Genomic DNA, 26,104 nt, shown 5'->3' with positions numbered 1-26,104 from the left:
CATTTACTGATCATGTACTACCATGATAGGTACTATACTATAACCAGTCTAAAGTCCAATGAACTCTACTGATGTCTATTATAATATCTGGGCAATGTCTTTTACAAATGGGGCTTAGAAATGGGAAGTTCAATAGTAGCTTCATTGGGATATAAGTGCTCTGGCCCCTCAAGATCTCATGGTCTATTTGGAGGTGGAGAGTTGGTTGCTGAGATGTCTAGATAATAAGACCATTATGTAATAAATGCCATAACAGACATGTATAAGTGCTATTATATTTGTAATTTACTACATGTATGCCATTCTATCAGTCATTTCTATGAATCCAAAGAATCTGAGATATTTTTACATCCAATTCAGAAACTTCACAATTTATGAGGAAAAAAAAATACAGAAATCAGGAACCTTAGAGATACCAGTCCTTCCCAAAGGGGGATTCTTCTTGTATTTACAACTAGCCAACTTATTAAAGCCAAATGACTTCATAAGATGCCATGATATACTTGAATTGCTAACAATAAATTTAATTAACTACCAGAATAAAAATGAAATACAGTGAAAGGGAAGAAGAACTAAACCAGGGACACATTTCTCTTGACCAAAGGAAAAAAAAGTGAGCTACATATCATGGCATTGAAGAAACATATCTACCTGGCACTGCCATATCAAAAAAGGGAGTGCATTTGGAGGATCTGTGATTTGCTATGAATTGGATTCAATCAACACTGTTAGTGAAGGCAAACAGGGGCAGTGGAAAATGGGAAAGCCCCGTTTATTATGCATTAAGTCACTGGAAGTCTACCGTTTATCTATTTTTCCTAGGTCCTGCTTCTTCACAGTTGAACATTTCTATCTATGGTTCTACACTTGGTCTGGTCACCTGTAACTCCCTTCATACCAGGACTCTGATGCCAGGACTTCTTGCAGTTGTCTTTTAAATAAATAACTAGCATCCATACCAAAACAATAGCAATCACTTTTTTCTTCATGTTTATGCCAACCATTTCTTTCCAAATAGAGAACTTGCATAAGTCAATAGTCAAGCAGGCTGCCAAGAAAAAGCTGCTTTTCCATCTGTCTTTAGGGACAAGTAGCATGAAAATTTCACAAGGAAAGCAGACATGCCCAGTTTGTCTCAAAATGTTTCAGAAGAACAATTTAAAAATTAAATAGCAATGTACTCTTATCTATATTGAAAGAATATAAAAATTATAAATTAAAATATACTGTGCACTTAGAATTTGGCATTATTGAATTTAACCCTCTTAACTACCCAAAAAACACATATAAATATCACCCCCATTGTACAGATGAGGCTTTGACATACAAAGATGTTCAGGAATTTACCCCAGGTCACCATGCTAATAAGTGGTAGAGCCAGTAACTCCCAAGTCTATAATCTGACCCATCACAGGACCCTGACTTGTGCCCTGAAAATTGATATGGCAAACATTTAACTGCACAGTGGCTTAACAAATGTATGGCCTTTTATTATTTTGTTTTACATAGTAAAAACACTTCCAAATATTTGTATATGTGCATTTTTTCTTTTCTTTTCTTTTAGCTTTGAACATGCATCTAGTTTGTTTAAAGAGTATTGTAAAAATAATTTAGAGAAGCAAAATGAACCAAACTAAGAAACAGGAAAAAAAAACTTTTCATAAACATATGTTTAATAGATAAAGGATACGCATCTGATTTATATACTTACCACATATGTTATCAAAAACTTCCACATAAAACCTATTTTAAGGCATGCAAATTTAATATATTAAGAAAGTCAGAATGCAAAGTATCTTAAAGTGCTCTCTTTACTAATGCATGTAACAAAATATACTGATTATGCAAGTACATTTAATTTGACATAATTAAAATAATGAGATTTAAATACTGATGATTTTAAGAAGAAAAAATAGAAATTGAAATTAGCCATGAGATGTGTTCAAAATATTAATGAAATGTTATTGCCACTTTAGTGTACAATACTTCTAGTTTAAAAAAGAGCTACTACTGGCCATTGTTGTCTAGTTCTCAATGCATAGTTTAGAGATGTATTCCCTTGGTGACATAAAATATTTCACTGGATAACATAATAATTCTTTGCATTTGGTTAATATCTCTTTTACAAATAACTTAAAATGCTACAAAGCAATCACTATTTTCTTTAAAGGAAGGCACTGAATGACCAAAAAGATAAGAAAGCAAATTTTCCACAGAAAGAGTTGTGCGTAGTTAAATGGATACAATCTCAAAAGCTCTCACTAATGTCATTGTGACCTAAAGATATCAAATTTAGGTATTCTCTCAACTCCAGTGGCTTTAAAGAGGCTGAAGAAGACCGATGACATATGAAAAGATCAGGTCTGCAGCTGTGAGGCCATATTCACTTTACTTAGTTTAAAGTTTCAAAGGAGCCTACTGTCTCCAATGTCACTGAAGAAGGAAAGGTAGGAGCAAAATTCAATAGGGTAGAAGACTCTGAAACTTCTATTAGATTTATTTTCTGACCTCTTTGTCTAGCTCACTAGTAGCAGTACGGAAAAAGTAACGTAAGAGTAACTTTCATTAAATTAGCTTGAGGCTAAAGCTTTGTTTGGAAGGATGTCCAATTTTCCATATTATAGAAATGAAAGAGGAAACTTTGAGGTCTACATGGACCTAAACTCCCTAAAATTCTTAGAAAAAGACCAATGTCTTCAATTAACTCCGGCCATTAAAATAAAAGAGTTCACATTACCATTTACTGTGAGGAAATGGAAACACCAGATTAAAGTGCTGAGTCCAAAGCCACACAACTAGGAAGCACAGCAAAAGGAAAAGATAAAAACTCTGGAATGAGCATCATAAATTCTATATTGAATTCCACGTTAAAATCATTAAACTCCATTCAGATACAATTTCAAATTCAGGATATTGCCATGCAAGGATCACAAAGGATCAGTTAAAATTTCTAAGGACAAGGTACACTTTTAGGGTTTTTTTTTTCTTTTTTAAAGAATTTAACTTTTGCTTTCAACTTTTATCAGATTCCAAATGCAAGTAATACTTCAAACAGCTAAGGGGTCAACACGTGAAAGCTTGTACACAGCAATAATATTCTCCACGACCCAAGGGCTAAGAATTCTAACCTCTCCAAACAGCACATGATGCACACCACAGGGTCTCAGTGTTTTCAACCCATTTATTGAAAAAGCACTTACTGAGCTGCATGAAAATGAGAAAAATAACGTCAATTCACTAGAGGCACAACAGTACAAAATGTCTCTCAAAATTCATTGAGATAATGACAAAATCAGGATAGAAAAAGGAATTAATGCAGCTCAACAATATTCAGAAAATGAATACAATTCCTGTCAAAAATGTAATATCCCCAAATCATTTAGTGTGATTGGCAGCATCAAATAGAGGAAAATGAATTTCTATTTCAAGATGTGGTTGGTTGTTTTCTAAGAGCTCAGGTTCATAGTGTTCCTCCTGTGCACCAGATGTCTGCCCCCAGGCTCTGAAACACCTAGCAAACCACACAGGGAAGCCACGGGCCTCCCAGTGCCTTGATGATGCAATTTGGAAGGCACCAAAAATAAAATAAATTTTAAAACCTGTTGTTTTACCTTCAAGTGAAACTGTTAGCCACAGTTACACTAAAATATTTTGGAAAAGAAAACTGCCACTAATATTATGAAATAAGCAAGTTAAGATGATTTTTGTAAAAAGCAAGGAAGTCTTTTGTGGGTTGACACCTCGACCCTGAAAATGAGAGAATTCCATTACTTCACTGCTCACCATACTATGTGTTAGCATAATAAACACTCCCTTTGTTCCACATGCAAAATGTAATGTGCTTAGATAATGGCTGGTCAGGTCATGAAGATCTGAAACAACCTTATCCACAGGCGTATGATCCTGAATAATATAATTTTTGATCTTAAAGAAAAAAAGAGAAATCAATAAAGAAGAGGTAAAGTTGTTTCCTAGTTTTCATTTTAAAAAGTCTAAAATGAATTCATCACCTTTGGGATGCAAAATGCAAATAAAATAAAGATTTGAGTAAAGTCCTTCCTTTAATTCGCAGGCATTTAGCTCTTATAAAGGTAAAGATAGAAATATCTCAGCATGAAAGAAAGACCTTTCCTTCCTGAAACTCTACAGACAAAATTGTCGTATGAGAAACCCCTTGAGAAGACATAAAAGGCTTAGGTCTTTCAACTTATACTAAAATTCAAATAAAATATTTACTATATATCTACTACTTACACATATATGTATAGTCAAATAGAAAAATAACAATATTTACAAGTAAGGCAGCCTGGCAAGGGGGTACAGAGCATAGGTTCTAGATTTAGACTACATGTTTGAATTTTGGCTCTAAGAGTTAGTAGCTGGCAAGTTCCTTATCCTTTCTAGGTTTCAGTTCCCTCAAATAATAAAACAGAGGTAATAATTATGCCTTCCATCCAGGCTAATTCTGAGGAGTAATTGAGCTAAAACAATTAAAGTGCTTAGAATAATGCTGATATGTCATAAGTGTTTAATGTTAGCCATTATTATTACTTTACGTTAGTTTTCTCATTTAATGCTTATGACAGACCTGTGAGGTATTATTACTCTCACCCTATAGGGTGAGGCAGGTTAAGTAATTTGACCAAAGTCCCACAGAGATAAAGCAGAATTTGCCTACAGATCTGTCCAGTTCCCAGCCTATAATCTTACTTCCCCCTAACACTTCATATGTTCCCCACAGGTCTTGCTCTTATGTCATCATAACATTCATCAAAATGTATTTAAATTTCCTTTTAAATAGATCTTTCATTCACAGAGTAACCTCTGAGGACAGAGACTGGGTGCTGCTTCTCCCTTCATTCATTAGTCTACCCATCCTTCTGCCCGTATGTCCGTATTTCAGAGCCTATTATGTGTCATGCCTTGTGTTGGGTGCTGGGATATCAAGCTGAATAGAACAGCCTCCATGTCTTCATGAAACTTGAAGTCCACTCAAAAAGACAGATAATTAAATAAACATATAATAATTATAAACTGTTACAGTTGTAATGAAGGAAAAGAAAGGGGTGATAGACAAGGTCAGGAGATCGAGACCACAGTGAAGCCCCGTCTCTACTAAAAATACAAAAAATTAGCCGGGCGCGGTGGTGGGCGCCTGTAGTCCCAGCTACTCAGGAGGCTGAGGCAGGAGAATGGCGTGAACCCGGGAGGCGGAGCTTGCAGTGAGCCGAGATCGCGCCACTGCACTCCAGCCTGGGCGACAGTGCGAGACTCCGTCTCAAAAAAAAAAAAAAAAAAAAAAAAAAAAGAAAGGGGTGATAGAAAGGGCAGAAGAGATGAACCTCATTTAGTTGAGGGAAAATCATAAAAGGGCTTTCTGAAGAAGGGACACTTAAGCTGAGATGAGGAGGCTGAAGAGGAGGAGTTAGTCAGGCAAAGAGATGGGAACAGAAACCACTGTGCACGGGACTTCACCTGGTACGTGAGGAAGGAAAGAAGCAGGCTGGCAGCCAAACTGTGAGCTTCCAGCAGAGTGAGTGCGATGAGATGAGAAGGGAGAGGTGAGACCAGAACACTCAGGAGTATTGTGAGTTGGGAGTTTATCCTTAGTTCAATGGGAACTTCAGCTGGTTTTTAGAAAGACCACTCTACTGCAGTCTGGAGACAAGAATGAAAGAGGACAAGAGAAAAAGCTGGAAGTTCACTGGGAAGCTCTAAGAATATGGCAGACAAATGTGATGGTGGTTTGGGACTAGGAGGGCAGTAGCCAGCGTGGGGAGAAGTATACAAATTCGAGGTATATCAAATCCCCCATGCCTAACACAATGCCTGACAATAAGAGGAATTCAATTACCTATCAACTGAATGAACGAGTAATTCCTCAAGCAGAACTGTTGCTGGTTCTCAAGCCCCAACTATCCCATATGCATACTCATCCAGCGGGCATGGGAGACCTAGAGAGATGCTGAGGAAATGATGACTAAATTTGTAAACCAGCTGGCAAGACTTCACTTATGAAGACTTCTTGATGTATAAACGTATCTTTATGAAACAAAATGCCTCTCCCATTCTGACAATGAAAAATTTTAGAAGCCAGATACCTTTCTGTTATGTGACTTTCCAAGCTTGTTAGAGAAATGTATTATTTAAAATAGCCTAGAGCTACGCTGCCAGAAACACAGTAAAACACTGAGGGTGCTGAAAGAAAGCCCTTTCATTTAAGGGGGGAAAAAACAGTGCAGCAATGCACAGAAAGACAATCCATACTTGTTATTCCACTTTCCTCCTTGTAAAAACATGATCTCTGTCGTTACTTCCTAAAACAGCACTATATTTTGATTGTCTATAAGCAACAAATTCAAATACAGAGTTAGTATTACTATTTTCTCACAATCTGACAAATCCCCAAGGTCAGGAGAGAGAATGTCTTCCCCATGTTATTTAATAATTTTGATCTTTAATCCATAAGACATTTACTTTGTTAAAACTATAAAACTGAAACCATTTGGAAAATCGAAATGTTTTTCCATGCAGATATGAAAACAAGGGAATCTATTTCTATAGTCAACTGAATTTAAAAACTAGTCATCATCCCCAACACCCCTCGAAATGTTTTCCTTTCCTTAAATAGGTCAAGAGCATCAGTAATAGGGTAACAAAGACGTCGTCAGGTTTACTTAGATATCAACTGCTCTCTGGCTAGGACTAAGTTAAACCTAAGATACTCATTGATTTCTCAATAATTAAAGCTTCAAGTTTTTTTTTTTTTTTAAATTAGTTAAGACAGTATATTGCCTTGGCTAAAGTAATAAGCTCTAGAGTTTGGGGCACAAATGAAGCTTGATTTTGCATAGAAAAAGAGGGCTCATTGGCAAAAGATTCTGTTCTACGGTTCAGCCAAGTGTCTTGTACAACTTTGATCAAAAGGCCAACTACCAGCACCCTCACCACTGCTTCTGATAGGGAGATAAGAAGAATAAGTGGGCCTATATGGGATTCTATGGGTTGTTAAGGAGCTTAAAAATAAAACATAATTTACCTTCTTCCATTTGGCAGGAACCACTTTTGCCTACACTGAAAATAAAGCTTTGTGTGATCCCCTCTACCTTTAGCATGCCTTTGGAGTCTTGAAAATGCTTTTCTGTAGAACCAGAAAGCGATATGTGAGTGCATCAAACAATGCTTTGTTCCTGTTACTCTAAGAGCTATTTTAAAGAAACTTAGTGACCATGGCAGATGATGAAAGAAGATCTTAGTAAAAAGTCTACTGAGATTTAAGGTTGAATAAAACAAAGGCATAAATTGTTCTATCTATCTTTTATCACCCAAGAAGATTGTATATTGATAGCTAAAATTCATATGTTAATAACATATAAACAAATCATTAATATCCAAATTCATATAAACTAAATGAATAACCTCAAATTTATGTTACTCTCACTTTATTAACAAAGTTCTTCTTTCTTCTTAGTTTGCACCAAACTTACTTAGTAAAAGTAGTATAAAATCATCTTTTATGAGGTGGCTGGCAATATGGCTGAATAGGAACAGCTCCGGTCTACAGCTCCCAGCGAGATCAACCTAGAAGGCAGGTAACTTCTACATTTCCAACTGAGGTACCCGGCTCATCTCATTGAGACTGGTTGTACAAAGGGTGTAGTCCATGGAGGGTGAGCCAAAGCAGGGTAGGGTGTCGCCTCACCTGGGAAGCACAAGGGTTTGGGGAACTCCTTCCCCTAGCCAAAGGAAGCTGTGAGGGACTGTGCCATGAGAAATGAAGCATTCCAGCCCAGATTTTTTACACTTTTCTCATGGTCTTTGCAACCTGCAGACCAGATTTCCTTGGGTGCTTACACCACCAGGGCCCTAGGTTTCAGGCACAAAACTGGGCAGCCATTTGGGCAAACACCGAGATAGCTGCAGAGTTTTTTTCATACCCCAGTGGCGCCTGGAACACCAGTGAGACACAACCATTCACTCCCCGGGAAAGGGGACTGAAGCCAGGGAGCCAAGTGGTCTGGCTCAGCGGATCCCACCCCCATAGAGCCCAGCAAGCTAAGATCCACTGGCTCGAAATTCTCACTGCCAGCACAGCAGTCTAAAGTCAATCTGGGACACTCGAGCTTGGTGGGAGAAGGGGTGTCCACCATTAGTGAGGCTTGAGTAGGTGGTTTCCCCTCACAGTGAAAACAAAGCCACCTGGAAATTCGAACTGGGCAGAGACGACTGCCGCTGGGCAAAGCTTCTATAGCCGGACTGCCTCTCTAGATTCCTCCTCTCCAGGCAGGGCATCTCCAAAAGAAAGGCAGCAGCCCCAGTCAGGCACTTACAGATAAAACTCCCATCCTCCTGGGATGGAGCACCTGGGGGAAGGGACGGCTGTGGGCACAGCTTCAGCAGACTTAAACGTTCCTACCTGCTGGCTCTGATGAGAGCAGTGGCTCTCCCAGCACTGTGCTCGAGCTCTGCTAAGGGACAGACTGCCTCCTCAAGTGGGTCCCTGACTCCTGTACCTCCTGACTAGGAGACACCTCCCAGCAGGGGTCAACAGATGCTCATACAGGAGAGCTCCAGCTGGCATCTGGCAGGTGCCCCTCTGGGATGAAGCTCCCAGAGGAAGGAACAGGCAGCAATCTTTGCTGTTCTGCAGCCTCCACTGGTGATACCCAGGCAAACAGGGTCTGAAGTGGACCACCAGCAAACTCCAGCAGACCTGCAGCAGAGGGGTCTGACTGTTAGAAGAAAAACTAACAAACAGAAAGGAATAGCATCAACATCAACAAAAAGGATGTCCACACAAAAACCCCATCTGAAGGTCACCAACAAGCGCAAAAGGCTGAAAATTCCAAAAACCAGAATGCCTCTTCTCCTCCAAAGGATCACAACTCCTTGCCAGCAAGGGAATAAAACTGGATGGAGAATGAGTTTGACGAATTGACAGAAGTAGGCTTGAGAAGGTAGGTAATAACAAATTCCTTCGAGCTAAAGGAGCATGTTTCTAACCCAATGCAAGGAAGCTAAGAACCTTGAAAAAAGGTTAGAGGAATTGCTAACTAGAATAATCCATTTACAGAAGAACATAAATGACCTGACGGAGCTGAAAAACACAGCACATGAGCTTCGTGAACTGTATACAACTATTAAGAGCCAAATCGTTCAAGCAAAAGAAAGGATATCAGAGATTGAAGATCAACTTAAGGAAATTAAGTATGAAGACAAGATTAGAGAAAAAAGAATGAAAACGAATGAAAAGAGCCTCCAAAAATATGAGACTATGTGAAAAGACCAAACCTATGTTTGATTGGTGCACCTGAAAGTGATGGGGAGAATGGAATCAAGTTGGAAAACACTCTTCAGGATATTATCCAGGAGAACTTCCCTAACCTAGCAAGACAGGCCAACATTCAAATTCAGGAAATACAGAGAACGCCACAAAGATACTCCTCCAGAAGAGCAATTCCAAGACACATAATTGTCAGATTCTCCAAGGCTGAAATGAAGGAAAAAATGTTAAGGGCAGCCAGAGAGAAAGGTTAGATTACCCACAAAGGGAAGCCCATCAGACTAACAATGGATCTCTCTGCAGAAACTCTACAAGCCAGAAGAGAATGGGGGCCAATATTTAACATTCTTAAGACTTTTCAACCCAGAATTTCATATCCAGTCAAACTAAGCTTCATAAGCAAAGGAGAAATAAAATTCTCTACAGACAAGCAAATGCTAAGAGATGTTGCCACCACAAGGCCTGCCTTACAAGAGCTCCTCGAGGAAACATTAAATATGGAAAGGAAAAACTGGAACCAGCCACTGCAAAAACGCACCAAATTATAAAGATCATTGACACTATGAAGAAATTGCATCACCTAACGAGCAAAATAACCAGCTAGCATTATAATGACAGGATCAAATTCACACATAACAATATTAACCTTAACTGTAAACAAGCTAAATGTCCCCAATTAAGACACAGACTGGCAAATTGGATAAAGAGTCAAGAACCATCAGTGTGCTGTATTCAGCAGACCCATCTCACATGTAAAGACACACATAGGCTCAAAATAAAGGGATGGAGGAATATTTACCAAGCAAATGGAAAGAAAAAAAAGCAGGGGTTGCAATCCTAGTCTCTGATAAAACAGACTTTAAACCATCAAAGATCAAAAAAGACAAAGAAGGACATTACATAATGGTGAAGGGATCAACGCAACAAGAAGAGCTAACTATCCTAAATATATATGCACCTAATACAGGAGCACCCAGATTCATAAAGCAAGTTCTTAGAGACCAACAAAGAGACTTAGACTCCACACAATAATAGTGGGAGACTTTAACACCCTACTGTCAATATTAGACAGATCAATGAGACAGAAAATTAACAAGGATATTTAGGACTTGAACTCAACTCTGGTCCAAGCTGACCTAATAGACATCTACAGAACTCTCCACTCCAAATCAACAGAATATACATTCTTCTCAGCACCACACTGCACTTATTCTAAAATTGACCATATAATAGGAAGTAAAACATTCCTCAGCAAATGCAAAAGAATGGAAATCATAACACAGTCTCTCAGACCACAGTGCAATCAAATTAGAATTCAGGATTAAGAAACTCACTCAAAACCACACAACTACATGGAAACTGAACAACCTGCTCTTGAATAACTACTGGGTAAATAACAAAATCAACGCAGAAATAAATAAGTTCTTTGAAACCAATGAGAACAAAGACACAACACACCAGAATCTCTGAAACACAGCTAAAGCAGTGTTTAGAATTAAATTTACAGCACTAAATGCCCACATCAGAAAGTGGGAAAGATCTAAAATTGACACCCTAAGATCACAATTAAAAGAACTAGAGAAGCGTGAGCAAACAAATTCAAAAGCTAGCAGAAGGCAAGAAATAACTAAGATCAGAGCAGAACTGAAGGAGATAGAGAGATGAAGAACCCTTCAAAATATCAATGACTCCAGGAGCTAGTTTTTTGAAGATTAACAAAATAGACAGATCACTAGCCAGACTAATAAAGAAGAAAAGACAGAAGAATCAAACAAACACAATAAAAAATGATAAAGGGGATTTCACCACTGATCCCACAGAAATACAAACTACCATCAGAGAATACTATAAACACCTCTATGCAAAAAAAAAAAAAAAAAAACCCAAAAAACTAGAAAATCTAGAAGAAATGAATAAATTCCTGGACACATACAACCTTCCAAGACTAAACCAGGAAGAAGTTGAATCCCTGCGTAGACTAATAACAAGTCCTGAAATGGAGGAAGTAATTAATACCCTACCAACCAAAGAAAGCCCAGGACCAGACAGATTCACAGTCAAATTCTACCAGAGGTATAAAGAGGAGCTGGTATGAGTTCTTCTGAAACTATTTCAAACAATAGAAAAAAAGGGACTCCTCCCTAACTCATTTTATGAGGCCAGCATCAGCCTGATACCAAAATCTCACAGAGACAAAACAAAAAAAGAAAACTTCAGGCCAATATCCCTGATGAACATTGATGCAAAAAGCTTATCCACCGCAATCAAGTCGGCTTCATCCCTGGGATGCAAGGCTGGTTCAACAGAGGCAAATCAATCAACACAATCCATCACATAAATAGAACCAATGACAAACACCTCATGATCTCAACAGATGCAGAAAAGGCCTTCGATACAATTCAACACCCCTTCATGCTAAAAGCTCTCAATAAACTAGGTATTGGTGGAATGTATCTCAAAATAACAAGAGCTATTTATGACAAACCCATAGCCAATATAATACCGAATGGCCAAAAACTGGAATCATTCCCTTTGAAAACTGGCACAAGACAAGGACGCCCTCTCATCACTCTTACTCAACACAGTATTGGTAGTTCTGGCCACAGCAATCAGGCAAGAGAAAGAAATAAAGGGTATTCAAATACGGAGAGAGGAAGTAAAATTGTCTCTGCTTGCAGATGACATGATTGCATATTTAGAAAACCCCATTGTCTCAGTCCAAAAACTTAAGCTGATAACCAACTTCAACAAAGTCTCAGGATACAAAATCAATGTGCAAAAATCATAAGCACTCCTATACACCAGTAACAGACAAACAGAGAGCCAAATCATGAGTGAACTCCCATTCATAACAGCTACAAAGAGAACAAAATACCTAGGAATACAGCTTACAAGGGAAGTGAAGGACCTCTTCAAGGAGAACTACAAACCATTGCTCAAGGAAATAAGAGAGGACACAAACAAATGGAAAAACATTCCATTCTCATGGATAGGAAGAATCAATATTGTGAAAATGGCCATACTGCCCAAGGTAATTTATAGATTCAGTGTCATCCCCATCAAGCTACCAATGACTTTCTTCATAGAATTGGAAAAAACTATTTTAAATTTCATGTGGAACCAAAAAAGAGCCCATATAGCCAAGACAATCCTAAGCAAAAAGAATAAAGCTGGCGGCATCATGCTATCTAACTTCTAACTATACCACAAGGCTACAGTAACCAAAACAGCATGTGCTGGTACCAAAACAGATATATAGACCAATGGAACAGAACAGAGGTCTCAGAAATAATGCTACACATCCACAACCAGCTGATCTTTGACAAACCTGACGAAAACAAGCAATGGGGAAAGGATTCCTTATTTAATAAATGATGCTGGGAAAACTGTATAGCCACATGCAGAATACTGAAACTGGACCCCTTCCTTACACCTTATACAAAAATTAACTCAAGATGGATTAAAGACTTAAACATAAAACCTAAAACCATACAAACCCTAGAAGAAAACCTAGGCAATACCATTCAGGACATAGGCATGGGTAAAGACTTCATGACTAAAACACCAAAAGCAATGGCAACAAAAGCCGAAATTGACAAACGGGATCTAATTAAACTAAAAAGCTTCTGCACAGCAAAACAAATTATCATCAGAGTGAACAGGCAACCTACAGAATGGGAGAAAATTTTTGCAATCTATCCATCTGACAAAGGGCTAATATCCAGAATCTACCAGGAACTTAAACCAATTTACAATAAAAAAAAAACCAACTCCATCAAAAACTGGGCAAAGGATATGAACAGATACTTCTCAAAAGAAGACATTTATGTGGCCAACAAATATGTGAAAAAAAGCTCATCATCACTGGTCATGAGAAAAATGCAAATCAAAACCACAATGATATATCATCTCACGCCAGTTAGAATGGCAATCATTAAAAAGTCAGGAAACAGATGCTGGAGAGGATGTGGAGAAATAGGAACGCTTTTACCCTGTTGGTGAGAGTCTAAATAAAACCACTGGGAAGATAATGTGGCGATTCCTCAGGAATCTAGAACCAGAAATACCATTTGACCCAGCAATTCCATTACTGGGTATATACCCAAAGGATTATAAATCATTCCACTATAAAGATACATGCACACATATGTTTATTGCGGGACTGTTCACAATAGCAAAGACTTGGAATCAACCCAAATGTCCATCAGTGACAGACTGGATTAAGAAAATGTGGCACATATATACCATGGAATACTATGCAGCCATAAAAAAGGATGAGTTCGTGTCCTTTGTAGGGACATGGATGCAGCTGGAAACCATCACTCTCAGCAAACTAACATAGGAACAGAAACCAAACACCACATATTCTCACTCGTAAGTGAGAGGTGAAGAATGAGAAAACATGGACACAGGGAGGGGAACATCATACACCAGGGCCAATCAGGGGCTGGGGGGCTAGGGGAGGGATAGCATTAGGAGAAATGCTAATAATAATGTAGATGATGGGTTGACGGGTGCAGCAAACCACCATGGCACATGTATACCTATGTAACAAACCTGCACATTCTGCACATATATACTAGAACTTAAAGTATAATAATAATAATAATAATAAAAAGAATCTTTTCCAAGCAAAAAGAAGAATGTGAAGAAATATAAGTGTGGAAAACATGACGTGTGAAAATAGATCAGCTTGGTCAATGGATTGACACTGTGTAACATCCAAAAGAGTGATGCAGAACTACCTAGACCAGAATGGAAAGATGTCTTACATAGCTACAGGCATACCTTGTTTTACTGAGTTTTGCTTTATTGCACTTTGCAGATATTATGTTTGTTACAAGTTGAAGGTTTGTAGCAACCCTGTGTCAAGCAATCTATCAGTGCCATTTTTACAACAGCACGTGGTCACTTTGTGTCTGTAGATCACATTTTTGTAATTCCTGCAATATTTCAAACTGTTTCAGTGTTATTTATTTGTTAGGGTGACCTATGATAGTGATCTTTCATGTTGTAATTGTTTTGGGGTGCCATTAACACATCCCATATAAGATGGTGAACTTGATTAACAAATATTGTGTGTTTGATTGCTTTGCTGAAAAAAAAATCATCTTTTACTTAGTAAAAGCTGTATAGAATCATCTTCCTTAATAAGAAAAATCATTTATTCTGGCATGGAAAATAAAAACCTAAGCTCAGACCTTGGACAGCTATTAATTACAAAGAAAAATGAGAAAATAGCATACCTTAAACATAATGGTTTATTTAAAATATATAAATTTATTAATAAAATCTTAAATAATACTCAATTCTATGCAAGTGTACTAAATGTTATTTTCATTCTCAATAACATCTCACACAATAGATAGCTCAACTGAGTAAAGGTTGTATATTTTCATTTTTGCTAAACAATCTCCATTTAAAACAAATATATTGCTAGCTGTCTATATGTAAACAGGAAGGACTAATACTTCTAGACAAAGTAAGGATTATTAAAATAAGATATTTCAATCAATTTTAGACCAACCATAGTTTTGAATAGCAGACAGTATAAAACATAACATCACCCTTCATTCACCCTTCATTCAAACTTCATTCAAATATAGAATCCAAAAATCTCAAACTTTTGGATTATATATTTCTTCAAGTTATAGGTCATTTATTGTCAAAATAATAATCCTTTGATATTTTCTTAAACAGATGAAATTTGCTTTCTTTTCCTAGGGAAATGCCAGACTATAATGATATCTAAGAAATATGATTAAATTAGTTTAATTACTTGATGCTGACTTGATATAAGTCACTGCTCTTTAATGCAAAAACTGCCACTTGCAATTAATGATTGTTGGTACTGCTTCAATTGATCAAATGTCTAACACACATAAAACATTCAAAGAAGTTCTGTGTATCTTACAGCAATTCAGTGGAGAAGTCTTGTCCCAGGGGTACGTAAATCTGAAGTACAAGAAACCTCTGGATCAATCCAACTAGAATGAGAGGGGAAAATATACATTCAAATGTTCAAAGCATTTATATGTGCATATAAACAAATACATTCACACACCATCAACAAGTTGAAGCTTTTAGCATTTCAGTAATACACAGAACTGCAATAGCACTACCTATGAGTTACAACCTCATTAAGAAAGTAAAAAAATTGATGAAAATAAAATCAAACTCACAACAAATGTTGTCTTTTAAAGTCCCATCTGTGGCCTTGGTGAAATCTTTATTAAAATTTTTAAAATAATAAGTTTTTATTTATTATTTTTATTAGGTTGGAAGAGAATGTACACATAGAACTGCATTCAACAGAGACATATAAAATTGAACTATAAATTCCCTTCAAGGCAGCCATAAAAGCATGTCGCAATTATTTTTATTCACTGGCAGTTTTAACTGTACTAAACAACTTAATAAAAAACAATAGATCAAGAAAAACAATTCTAATTATGACAACTACAACTGAAGGTTTGATGAGCCATAGCTAATTCATATGGTTTTAAATGTGTCCACAATGAGATGAATAGAGGAACATATTTTCATTTATACCTTTTGTTAATTAACATATATTTAATTAATTTAATGTTCACTGAGAACTGCTAGCTTTTATTCCCTATTACTAGCTTCATCTGGATTAAAAATGTTTGCAGAGAAACCAGTCCCTATAGTACTTTTGACAGCTGAATTCTACAACTGCTTTAAAAAATCAACTGATTTTATATTACCTCTCCAGACCTGTTCACTTAATGCCTTTCCTCTTAGGTTTTGAACTTTTGCTTGATCTCTCAATTATGGTGCTCTTAACAGATGTTTTTAGTATGACACTTCCTAAAACATGCAACTTACAAATATATTTTCCTGCTATGGGACTTTGGGTAGAAAATGGAGATGTCTTGATTTATCTGTGAACCTCTCCTACAAAGCCAATAGTACAGACCAATACATGGATTAAAAACAAAAAAAGGCAACTGGTCTAAAACTCATGCTATGTTATGTTATTCCAACGTAGTAGGCTTAACGAATTAAGGGATTTTAAAGTAACAACACATTTTTGGATAGTCTATATAAAGAACTTCTGGTTTATGATTTCCATTTTGCAACCTTCCTGAACAACTTACACAGTTCCTACGTTTTATCCCAAATTTACTTTCTAAACAATAGATATATTTGATAAAATATGCATAACATTTTCATCAAACATACAGGGATAACTTTTACTTAAAAGTACTAAGCTTCTGCTTAGTATGTTCCAGAGGGCCCTCGGTAGTGTAAGAAATGTAGCAGAAATAAGAGATCACAGGCTTTGACCCTAGAAAATTCTCTAGAAATCTGATTTTACCATATTTATGTGAAAAGCCAGTGAGGCCACCAGAGCTCTGGTCTACAAAAGCAAAGTGAGATACCAAAATGAGGCCAACTTAAATAAACCATCCTCAATCAATCTCTCTTGCATCTTGCATTGATTGGCCCCACAGTATTTTTCCATTGCACAATGGCCTCTGTAAATAGAGCTGAGAGAACAGCAGGATAAGTGAAATCAGTCTTTAAAAGAGGTCCCTAATTTATGTCACAAATCTCACTGAATCAGCACTGTTCTCTTCAAACACAAAGAGTTACACATATAGGGCATTTTTATATGAGCATTTTTAGATATAAAAGAGTTCTACACTCAAAAAAAGAAAGCTTTGTAATTCAACTTTCTCACATATAGAAGCCCTAGTTTCCAAAAGGCTTCACTTCTAAGATTAAAAGAAATATGCCGATACCATATGGTGATGATCTGACAAAAAAAAAGTACTTTAATAACATTTGACACAGACTGATCCTGTGTGTCAGATGCTAAATAAATTCTATAGTAACATTTATTTTGCAGTGGCTTAGTATATTTAAACTGACTATTCATGTCTACATTACATTTAAAATCACTCTAAGTATTGTTGAATGTGGAAATTCTGTTAGTCAAAAATGTCCATCAAGAACATAAAATTCATAAAAATTTAGTTTCTTCCTGAAATATGCAGCTTTTTACAGTTTTATAATCTGTTGTGTGTCAGAAACAAACTACCTATTTTTTTCTCCCACTTCAACAAACAAAACAGGAATCAGTTATCCGTTCATTATGGCCTATTCCATATCCCTTGAGCAAATTAGAAAACCTGTGTGGGCCCTTTTACTTTTCATCTGTAAAACTGGGTTAATAGTTCAGATTTACAACTCATAGGATTATTTATATGGATTAAATTAGGTCTATCATACAACAAAGATTACTGAGCACCTACTACATACAAGACTCAATGCTGAAGTTTTTGCAGTAGATGAGACATACATGGTCTCTGCCCTTTTGGAATTTATATTCTAGCTCCATGAAGAAGGTCAGGGTGCTATGAAAGCATATAACTCTGGTTCCTTGCAGGGGAAGAGGATGATTAGTGAAGATTTTCTTGAAGGACAAGCATTGAAACTCAGCTGGGATGAATACACAGGAATTGACTGGGCAAGCGAGATGGGTGTAAGAGAGAGGAACAACTGTTGCTGGCAGAGGGAGTACTCCATCCTATTACGGAAAAGGATGGAGTAGGTTGGATAAAACTAAAAAGGGCTTAATGGGCTGGTAGGAGAGACAGAAGAGGAAATGCAGTGGGAGATGGGTCTGGCAAAGTAGAGAGGAACTCAATTATGTGGGGTCTTAAAGACCATGTGAAGAATATAAGTCATCCTAAAATCAACGGTAAACCATTCGTACATTCATTCATTTATTCAACAAAGATTTACTGAATGTCTATTCTTGGGGAAAAATGCTCTAGGTAGAGGGTACAGTCTGTGCATGGGTGCCAAGGTGATAGTGCACTGGACTATGTTTCAAAACAGCAATGGGACCTGTATGGTTGCAACAGCATAAACAAGAAAAGGAGTAATAGGAAATAGGTCAGAATTAAGAAGGGCAGCAGATATTGCAGAGTCCTACAGGTTTTTGGGTTTTAATCTGAGAGAGATAGGACATTTTTAGTGGAGGAGTAACATTACTTGTATGTTTCTTACAATTTAAAAGTATTACTCTGGCTGCTAATTTGACACCAGACTGTAATAGAGAGGCCAAGTCAGAAACAGGGAGACCAATTAGGTTACTACAATAATCCAAGCATGAGATAATGGTGGCTTTGACCAGTAGCACTGGAGGTACCAAGTGATCAGACTCTCAACCTATTTTAAACATAGGGCCAACAAGACCTTCCAGATAGACTGAATGAAGAGAAAGAAATATCAAAGCTGATTTAAAAGATTTTTTCTAAGCAACTGAAAAGATAAGTTGCTAACAGAAGAAATGGGGCAGCCTGCAGGAGGAGGAATTTTGAGGAGTAAAGACCAGAAGTTAGGCTTTGGACGTATTATATTTCAGCTGTCCAAGTGTAGAAATGTCAAGTAAGTAAGATGATATTCAAGAAGACTAGAGTTTAGGAGAGAAGTCTGAGCTGTAAATGTAAGCTAGAGTAAGACAGAGATGGCATTTAAGTCCATGAGCTGGAAGTTGATAACCAAGGGAGTAAGTGTAGATACAGTGCCAAGGACTGAGTCCAGGGATGCTGCAACATTAATTCAAGTGGGGGAAAGAGGAAGAACCACAAAAGGAGGCTAAGAAAGAAGAACAGTGAAATGGGAAGAAAACTAGGAGTACGGACATCTTGGGTCTGAGTGAGGAAAGTATAAGAAGGAGGTGTCAACTTTCTCAAATGCTGCTAATACGTGAAGTAAGATGAGGGCTGAGAACTGTCCACTGGATTCAGGAAAATAGAGGCAGGTCAAAACCATTGAGGGGTTTTAAACAGAGGAAGTCATGACAAGATAAAAATGATACTAAAGTGGGGGCCCGAGGAGGCCTGGGGAAACCTCATAAAGGTGACCTCATCCTCCAGAGCACCTGAAATGCAGAACAACGCCAGGCTTCAGGGATGCTACTCCCCCGAGACACATCATTTGATTTAGATGCCACAGGCAGAGAAAACAATGGTTTCAAACACGAGCCTCCAACAGAAAGCTCTGAAGAAGACCTCCAAATGACATATGTTTATGTGTGACAGAGCTGCTTCTCATATGGGCAACTCTATATAATGTGTTCCAGAGTGAAGAGCAGCAGGGATTTATTTATTTAGCTGGTGAAAGGTTTATTCAAGCCTCATTATCAAGGCCAGCTGGTTACAATGAAAAATTATGACCCAAATTGTCATAGCTTCATAGTACAGCAAATTTAACACACTTATTGAACGCCAACCATGGACCAGGCACTAAGTTAAGGGTACAAAGAAGATGATTCAGGAAGATCCCTGCCCTAGAGAAGTGCACAGTCTGATAAGTAATATTACAATTTCCTTTATTTTATGTGTTTGAGATCCTCAAATACAAGTTAAATCAGAAATCTTATTTTTTAAAATGAAAAGTTAAACATACTTAATTTCATTACTAAACTTTCTAAGTAGTACCTAATGCAGTCGGAAACACAAATAGGGTACCTAATGTCAAGTTTGCATAAATAAAGTGGATGTTTACTCTTAAAATAGGAATACATAATGGTAATTAAATTTAGAAATGTTAATTAAAAGCCAATTATCTATTCAAGGCATGTCATTTAATTTAAATTTAACCATACAAACTTCACATAGAAGGTCGTTTTACACAAGTAAAAATAGCTATAAATTTCTTTTATCAAAAATTCCAAATAATTAACCTTAAAGGCATTAGTGCAGGGCAGACTATATAAACTGTTTCATTCGTTACAGTGCTACATGTGATATAGAAAAGTCAGATTAACTTTTAATTATAAGGCATTGTACAAGAAATACATTAAAAGATTCTTCTTTTTTTTACAATTAAAACCATCATCTTTCCATTTAAAAAAGTAATTATGACACATTAAACTTGGTTTGTTTCTTAAAAAAACTTCAGATAAAAATGGAAAAGCAGAGCTTGTATTTAATCATTCAGCCTTTAGTACAGGAGGAATCTTTCTCAGAATCAAGTGAGAAAGGTTACTAAAAGTGATTGATTTTTATTAATAAGGTAACCATGTGCATTGATATGGAGGACACTAAATGCAAATACAGGTGGGCTTTATAAGTTAAGAAAAAAACAAAGGAACAATTGGCTTAGAACAAAGTCATGTTCTTGAAAGTCAAATGTATCTATCTGTCTTACAAAACCAATACCCTTAAAAAGATGTCCTGTGCCTCTTGTAAGAAGATGAAACTACAGTGTCAGACAGGTTTCCCTGGATCATCTTAGTTCACCTCATTTATAAGTATAAATATATATGGAAATGCAAAAACCTACTATTACAGACAGAAACACACACACACACACACACACATGCAGAAACTATTAGGAAAGCATAATCTTTAAGTGGCAGTAAATTAAAAATTATTTTTAATGATGGTTATCTCTTCTTTTTTTTTCCAGTCTCTTTCTTAGTTTAGAAAGAAACAGTGGCAAACCACTTTAAAATAAATCATCTTTCACCTATAACTTATATGGCTAGTTTATGTCTTGGAAATCTAAAATATGCATGTAGTAGCTTGAAATGGTACATAAAGCACAGAACCTATATAAGTTTAGAAAACTGAATTAAATCAGGTATCAACAACAGGTCTTTTTATAGAGCTTCATGCATGGTAGGTATTTGATAAGTGTTCTAATGAATGAAAGAAGGAATAAGTAAATGATGAAAGTAAAAAACAACTATTTATATTTGCTAAATCACCTGAAATTTATATTTAAAAATAGGACATAGTTGATGAAAACTCTAGTTAATCGTTCTGATAAATCATATTTCTTAAATCAATCAGTTTACTCAGGTCTAATTTAGTGGCAGAGCCCTGAATTGTAACCCTATCTCTGTTCATAACTGGGCTTCTGATAAATCTGGGTTATCTCTCAGGGTCTCTTCTGCTTTGAAATGCTGATCTTGATTTCTGAAGTAAATAAGAATTGAAATAGGTTCTTTGGGTTTTTGTTAAATCACATATTCATACATATATTTTAATTATGATTAATATTAAAAGGTAATAAGCATATGAGTTGACATGTCACCAAATTATGCTTTATATCTTATTTCTGATACATTTTTTCTCACAAATTAATTTCTTGTAATTTAGGAATCCTGATTTTATTTCCGTTTAGCCCTGATGAGGAACCAAGCTCAGTTTGTTAATTTGTAAAAGACCTTTTATGAGGATGAAAAGAGTTCATAAGTATTAAATGTTTACAAAGCTCCTGGCATACAGTAAGTGCTCAATAAATGCTATTATCATCATAATTAATGGCTGCCAAGTACTCTTCTAAATCTTCTTTAAGATACTACTAGATTTCTAGAAGATGGTGAGGTAGAATATATTTTTTAAAAGGCCTAGCATACAATTGCCCTCTAAATTAAAAAAAAAAAATTGTATCACCTTACATAAACAGATGTCAGTAGAAGTCATACTAATGTGCCTGTTTATGAGACATAAAAGCATAATTTTGCGTACAAAATGTTAAGTTTCAATATTAAAAATATTACTTACGGATTTGCTTATTCTCCTTTGGTAATTGAATTTTGTTTGTTTGGCTGCTGCCTTCCAGGACAAACACAAAACTTTTAACTTCTTTATCAAACTCCTATAGAACAAAATGAAAACAGTAGTTATCACAGGATATTTTAGTTGGCTTCTACTATAAAATTGAAACTTCAGATCTACAGGGGAAAAAAAATCCCATAACCAAAAACTTAAAAGCAGGCTCAGGCCTTAGTACTTTTATTCTGAGACTTCCTGGGAACTAGAATACAGAAGCATGGTGAAAGGACAAAGAGCAAGGGCATTCAAGGTCTGGACTGGAAAGTGACTGAAATTATGGATGATGGATTCTGGGCTGGAGAGAAAAGGAAGACAAAGAAAATTAATTAATTAATTAATTAATTAAACAAAATAAAACAAAACACAGGAAAAGTGGAACAGTCAATGGCCTAAAGGTCCCAAATAAGTTGAGCAAGGACCTTAAGAATAAAGATTGGGGGCAGAAAGGGATATTTTAATGCCTCACTTAGTAACATCAGAGGTCCTACAGTTTGTGGTGATAAGGACCAGGGTAAGACAGTAGGGATGAATGCTGAAGTAGAGTGGAAGGGGTTGTTAAAGATGAAGAAATCAAGAAACTGAGAAGCCCAGGACTTGGAGAGATTTTTCTTACAGATATTGAAGTCATCTAAAATTATATATAGCAAGGCATGGAGTACAGAGAACGGTTATGACCTGTGTGCCAAAGTCTTAGACAACTGAAGAGTGGTGTCGAGGACAGCTGCAGCCAACAATGTCATGAAAGGGTTTTGGAGTGAAAGAACAGGAAAAACAGTTCTGAAATTTGATCAAGCTCTTTCTTCTATAACCTTCACTCACATTTCTTCCCCTGATTTACGTGGCTCTAATTTCTAACACTTACTTTCCAAATCACAGATGGACTGCCAAGGATCTTCCATTTTGCTCCAGGATTTTTTCCTTGAGCACTGAAAATTTCAACAAATGCACCTCCCTAAAAAATGAAAACAAAATATTTAAAGTAAAAGACAAGGCTAATGAGGAAGTATTATCCATCACAGAGTCTATAACCAGTGTTGCCGGCATCTGTCAGTTAAGCTGATCTGGGATGAAACATTATCCCTGTTATTACTCCTACTTTATACGTTGATTGTATCTAAACCACAACCATTCTGATTTGGGCCACCTTGGATTAATGGTTTAAAGAATCTATTTTTAAAACATGACAAACATTAAATAAATTGTGCCATAGAAACCCTACAGCATCTCAGTGGGGGACTCGTTTACTTGACACATACAGATCATTCTTGCAAAACATTTTATGTTTTGCAACCCACACTAAAGGGTTTAAATCCAATTCTTGAATCAGGCCAATACATTCAGGTAGTTATCTCTGAATACAAGTTTTCTAATCATACTGACTGGGGCTCCAACACTGGCTTTTTAACTATCTGACCTTGGAGTTATTTAACTTCTTGATTCTCCATCTGTAAAATGGGTTGTTGGAGTACATAAGATACTAAACATCAAACCTCCAGCACAATATTGAGCTCCCAGCAGGGACTCAACAGCACCATCAGAGATTATTCAAAAAATGGGGAGGGAAATTAAATAGTTTAGTACTGGTCAATAAAAAGGTCTGGGAGGCATTTGGGAAGTCCTATTTTGAACATTTCTACAAGATATTTTTATATATGTAATACAAATTAATGTGCAGATCTAGAAAATCTGTACAAGAGAAATCAAATATCGTTTCTACAGACAGCCTACTGGTTCCCCATTGTAAACATGAGAACATGGAAGGACACACTTATGTAAGCACACTGAGTATATTACTGAGGTCCATAAGCTTTAATTATTTAAGAAAGGGAAATTAAATAATTATCTCTGAGGAAGAATTTATCGCAAAAAAATGAGAATCTGATATGAGGACTAAATACGGTTTGAATTATAAACAATACATGAGCAAGTCTAATTTCTGTACAGAATTTCCAGCTTTTAATTTTTCTCAGTAATATAAAGATATTTTTGCCTCTGAGTTTTAACACACAATCACTTGAAGGTAAGACATTTAATGTCTTCTTCCTTAGGCGGTATTATGTGCAAACTGTATATGGGATAGAATTACTATAGCTTGTGAGGGCAGGTCATTCTTCACCATGAATTTTAAATTTGAGACAGCTAGTTGTTTTAAAAGAAAAAAGTCCTCATACTTGGTGAGACAGCAAACTGTCCCTGCTGCTTTTTGCTTTCCCATGTTCTCCAAGTTTCCTGTAGTGGGCATATGCCTTTTTGATCATATACTTTACCTATAAGAAGTGAGACAAACTCTCTAAAAGTGGCCCAGTTAGTGATAACGAATGGGACAGAAGAGAGAGAACTGCAGACTACTCCGAGAGCACTCATAAGGAGGCAGGTAGTGTTGGGTGAATGAAAAGGCAGAAGCAATAGAGGTGGAGACGGGTGGAGAACTGATTCGATACAGCCAGAAACGTTCATCAGAACAGCAGGACTAGCATGGTAAGCAGACTGTAAACAAGGAGTGTAACCTCTTGCAGAGGCGAGGACAGGAGAGCAGGAAGGGAGGTGTTCAGTGAGGTGAGGAAAGCAGGTCACCGAGACACTCCAGGGTATTCAAAGTGACTGAGGGCAACCCAGAAGCAGGGTTTCTCCAAGTGCGATCCTTGGACCCCCTGCATAGGAATCACTTGGGGGAAGTAGTTAAAAATGTAAATCAAGTGACCCCCATCTACAGATTCGGATTCACCAGATCTGGGATGAGGGTCCGGAAATCTGCATGTTTAAAGGTACCCTAAGAAATTCTGACGTACTCCAAGGTCTGAGATTCACTGACTCCCAGTTCTGGAAAAATAAAACAGCACATAGCCAAAGTGCTTTCCTTCTTGATGTAACAATGCATGCGTTCACTCATTCACTCTTCTAAATCGCTTCTGAGATGCCAATGTTGCAGGAATACTGAGTCTCCAAGGCGCTTGTTAAAACGTAAGATTTCTGGGCCCTGCCCTCAAGATTCTGATTCACAGGTTTCTGTGGGGCCTAAGATCTGCATTTTAAGTAGAATCACAGACAATTAATTCATATACCTTAAGAAACACTGAGTTGGAGAGTGAACAAAAGCCAAATCATACGCCTAGACATTGGTACTTTTCCTTTCTCTCTGGGTCAATAGCATTCACACACTAATTCTGTCTTACCCCTGAAAAAGACCGCATTATGGGGATAGAGGGTGCACTGTATCCTCACCCCGATCACGGCCTACTTCACCTAAGAGGAGAAAGGTATAGACAAGTTGGAGAACCGTTTCGGGTTACCTGGTACTCATTTTTGAACATTCCCGCAGGGGGCCCAGGGCTTGGGGGGCACAGAGTTCAGGGTTTCCAGCGAGTGGCGTGACCCTGACGGCTGGAAATCGGCCGGCGGGAACCCAGGAGCCCGACGGGTGGGGAAGGGCTTCGTGCTTGGCCCCGACTTGGGCAGGCTCTTCTCAGACCCTCTGGCCCCTGGTCAGCTCCATCTCCGGCCCTCGACCCGCACCATTGCGGCTCCAGCCTCCGGGGTGCCCAGGTCTGGGGAGGGCGCAGCTGCCTGGACCGACTCCGGGTCGTCCCTGGGGAGTGCTTGTGTGTGTAACCTACGTGACGGGGCGCCCAGTTGCGGAGCCACAGACAACCGCCCGCCGGCCCAAGAAAGGCGGGCGCGCTCCCGCTGCCGCCCCACCCCAGAATCTGACCGCGAAAGGGCAGCACCGAGCGCCACCAGCGTTCCGGCCGCGCCCATTGGTTCCCACTGGGCGCCTGCGCGTTGCGCTCTCTAGGCTTCTCGTCGACGGGCACTGGATACGCGGTGACGTAGCGTTGCCCAGGCAACCGCAGGACGCCTAGAGAAATGGCGGGCGATCCAAACGGTGAGCTGCACTCTCCTTAGGTCATGACCTCTGCCGGCTAAGAAGCCTAAACTCAGCGTGGATTAGGGCTATGCCAGGTACTGCACTCTTCTGGAGTACCTGTCGGCTTGGTCTCTCCTCTTGGTAAACACTGATAACTGGTAGGTTCCTGAGGGATACAGTCATGGACTCATGGAACCCTCACTCGGCCTTTGATTAGAGGGTTCCAACATTTGGGTTCGTTGAGGCAGTAAGAGGGTCTGCTGGACGCTTTCATTGTTTCAGAAGACCCTAGGAAGCCGAGATTTTTTTGTTGAAAATAATAACTTATTGAGACTAGCACTCGCTTAAATG

At 37.7% G+C, this 26,104-nt stretch overlaps 1 protein-coding gene across 3 annotated transcripts in view; it reads right to left on the bottom strand.

The window, feature by feature from the left end:
• LOC101008453 (uncharacterized protein C3orf67 homolog) overlaps positions 1-25,613 on the bottom strand; it is a 175,360-nt gene extending 149,747 nt beyond the window's left edge. For all 3 annotated transcript variants that reach the window (XR_004182147.1, XM_031663224.1, XM_031663225.1), the window contains exons 1-4: positions 25,179-25,613; positions 22,751-22,840; positions 21,838-21,931; positions 15,198-15,270 (exon numbers count right to left, since the gene is read on the bottom strand). Coding sequence is in view for 2 of the 3 variants with exons in the window: in XM_031663224.1 (XP_031519084.1) it covers positions 15,198-15,270; positions 21,838-21,931; positions 22,751-22,840; positions 25,179-25,199 (278 nt within the window). In the remaining variant the exon portion in view is untranslated. The remainder of the gene's footprint in view (positions 1-15,197; positions 15,271-21,837; positions 21,932-22,750; positions 22,841-25,178) is intronic.
• Between the last annotated feature and the right edge of the window lie 491 nt (positions 25,614-26,104).

Source organism: Papio anubis, chromosome 2 (genome assembly GCF_008728515.1).
Source record: "Papio anubis isolate 15944 chromosome 2, Panubis1.0, whole genome shotgun sequence".
Classification (NCBI taxonomy): domain Eukaryota; kingdom Metazoa; phylum Chordata; class Mammalia; order Primates; family Cercopithecidae; genus Papio; species Papio anubis.
The sequence above is the reverse complement of the archived record's forward strand: the minus strand, read 5'-3'. Positions and strand labels throughout refer to the sequence as shown.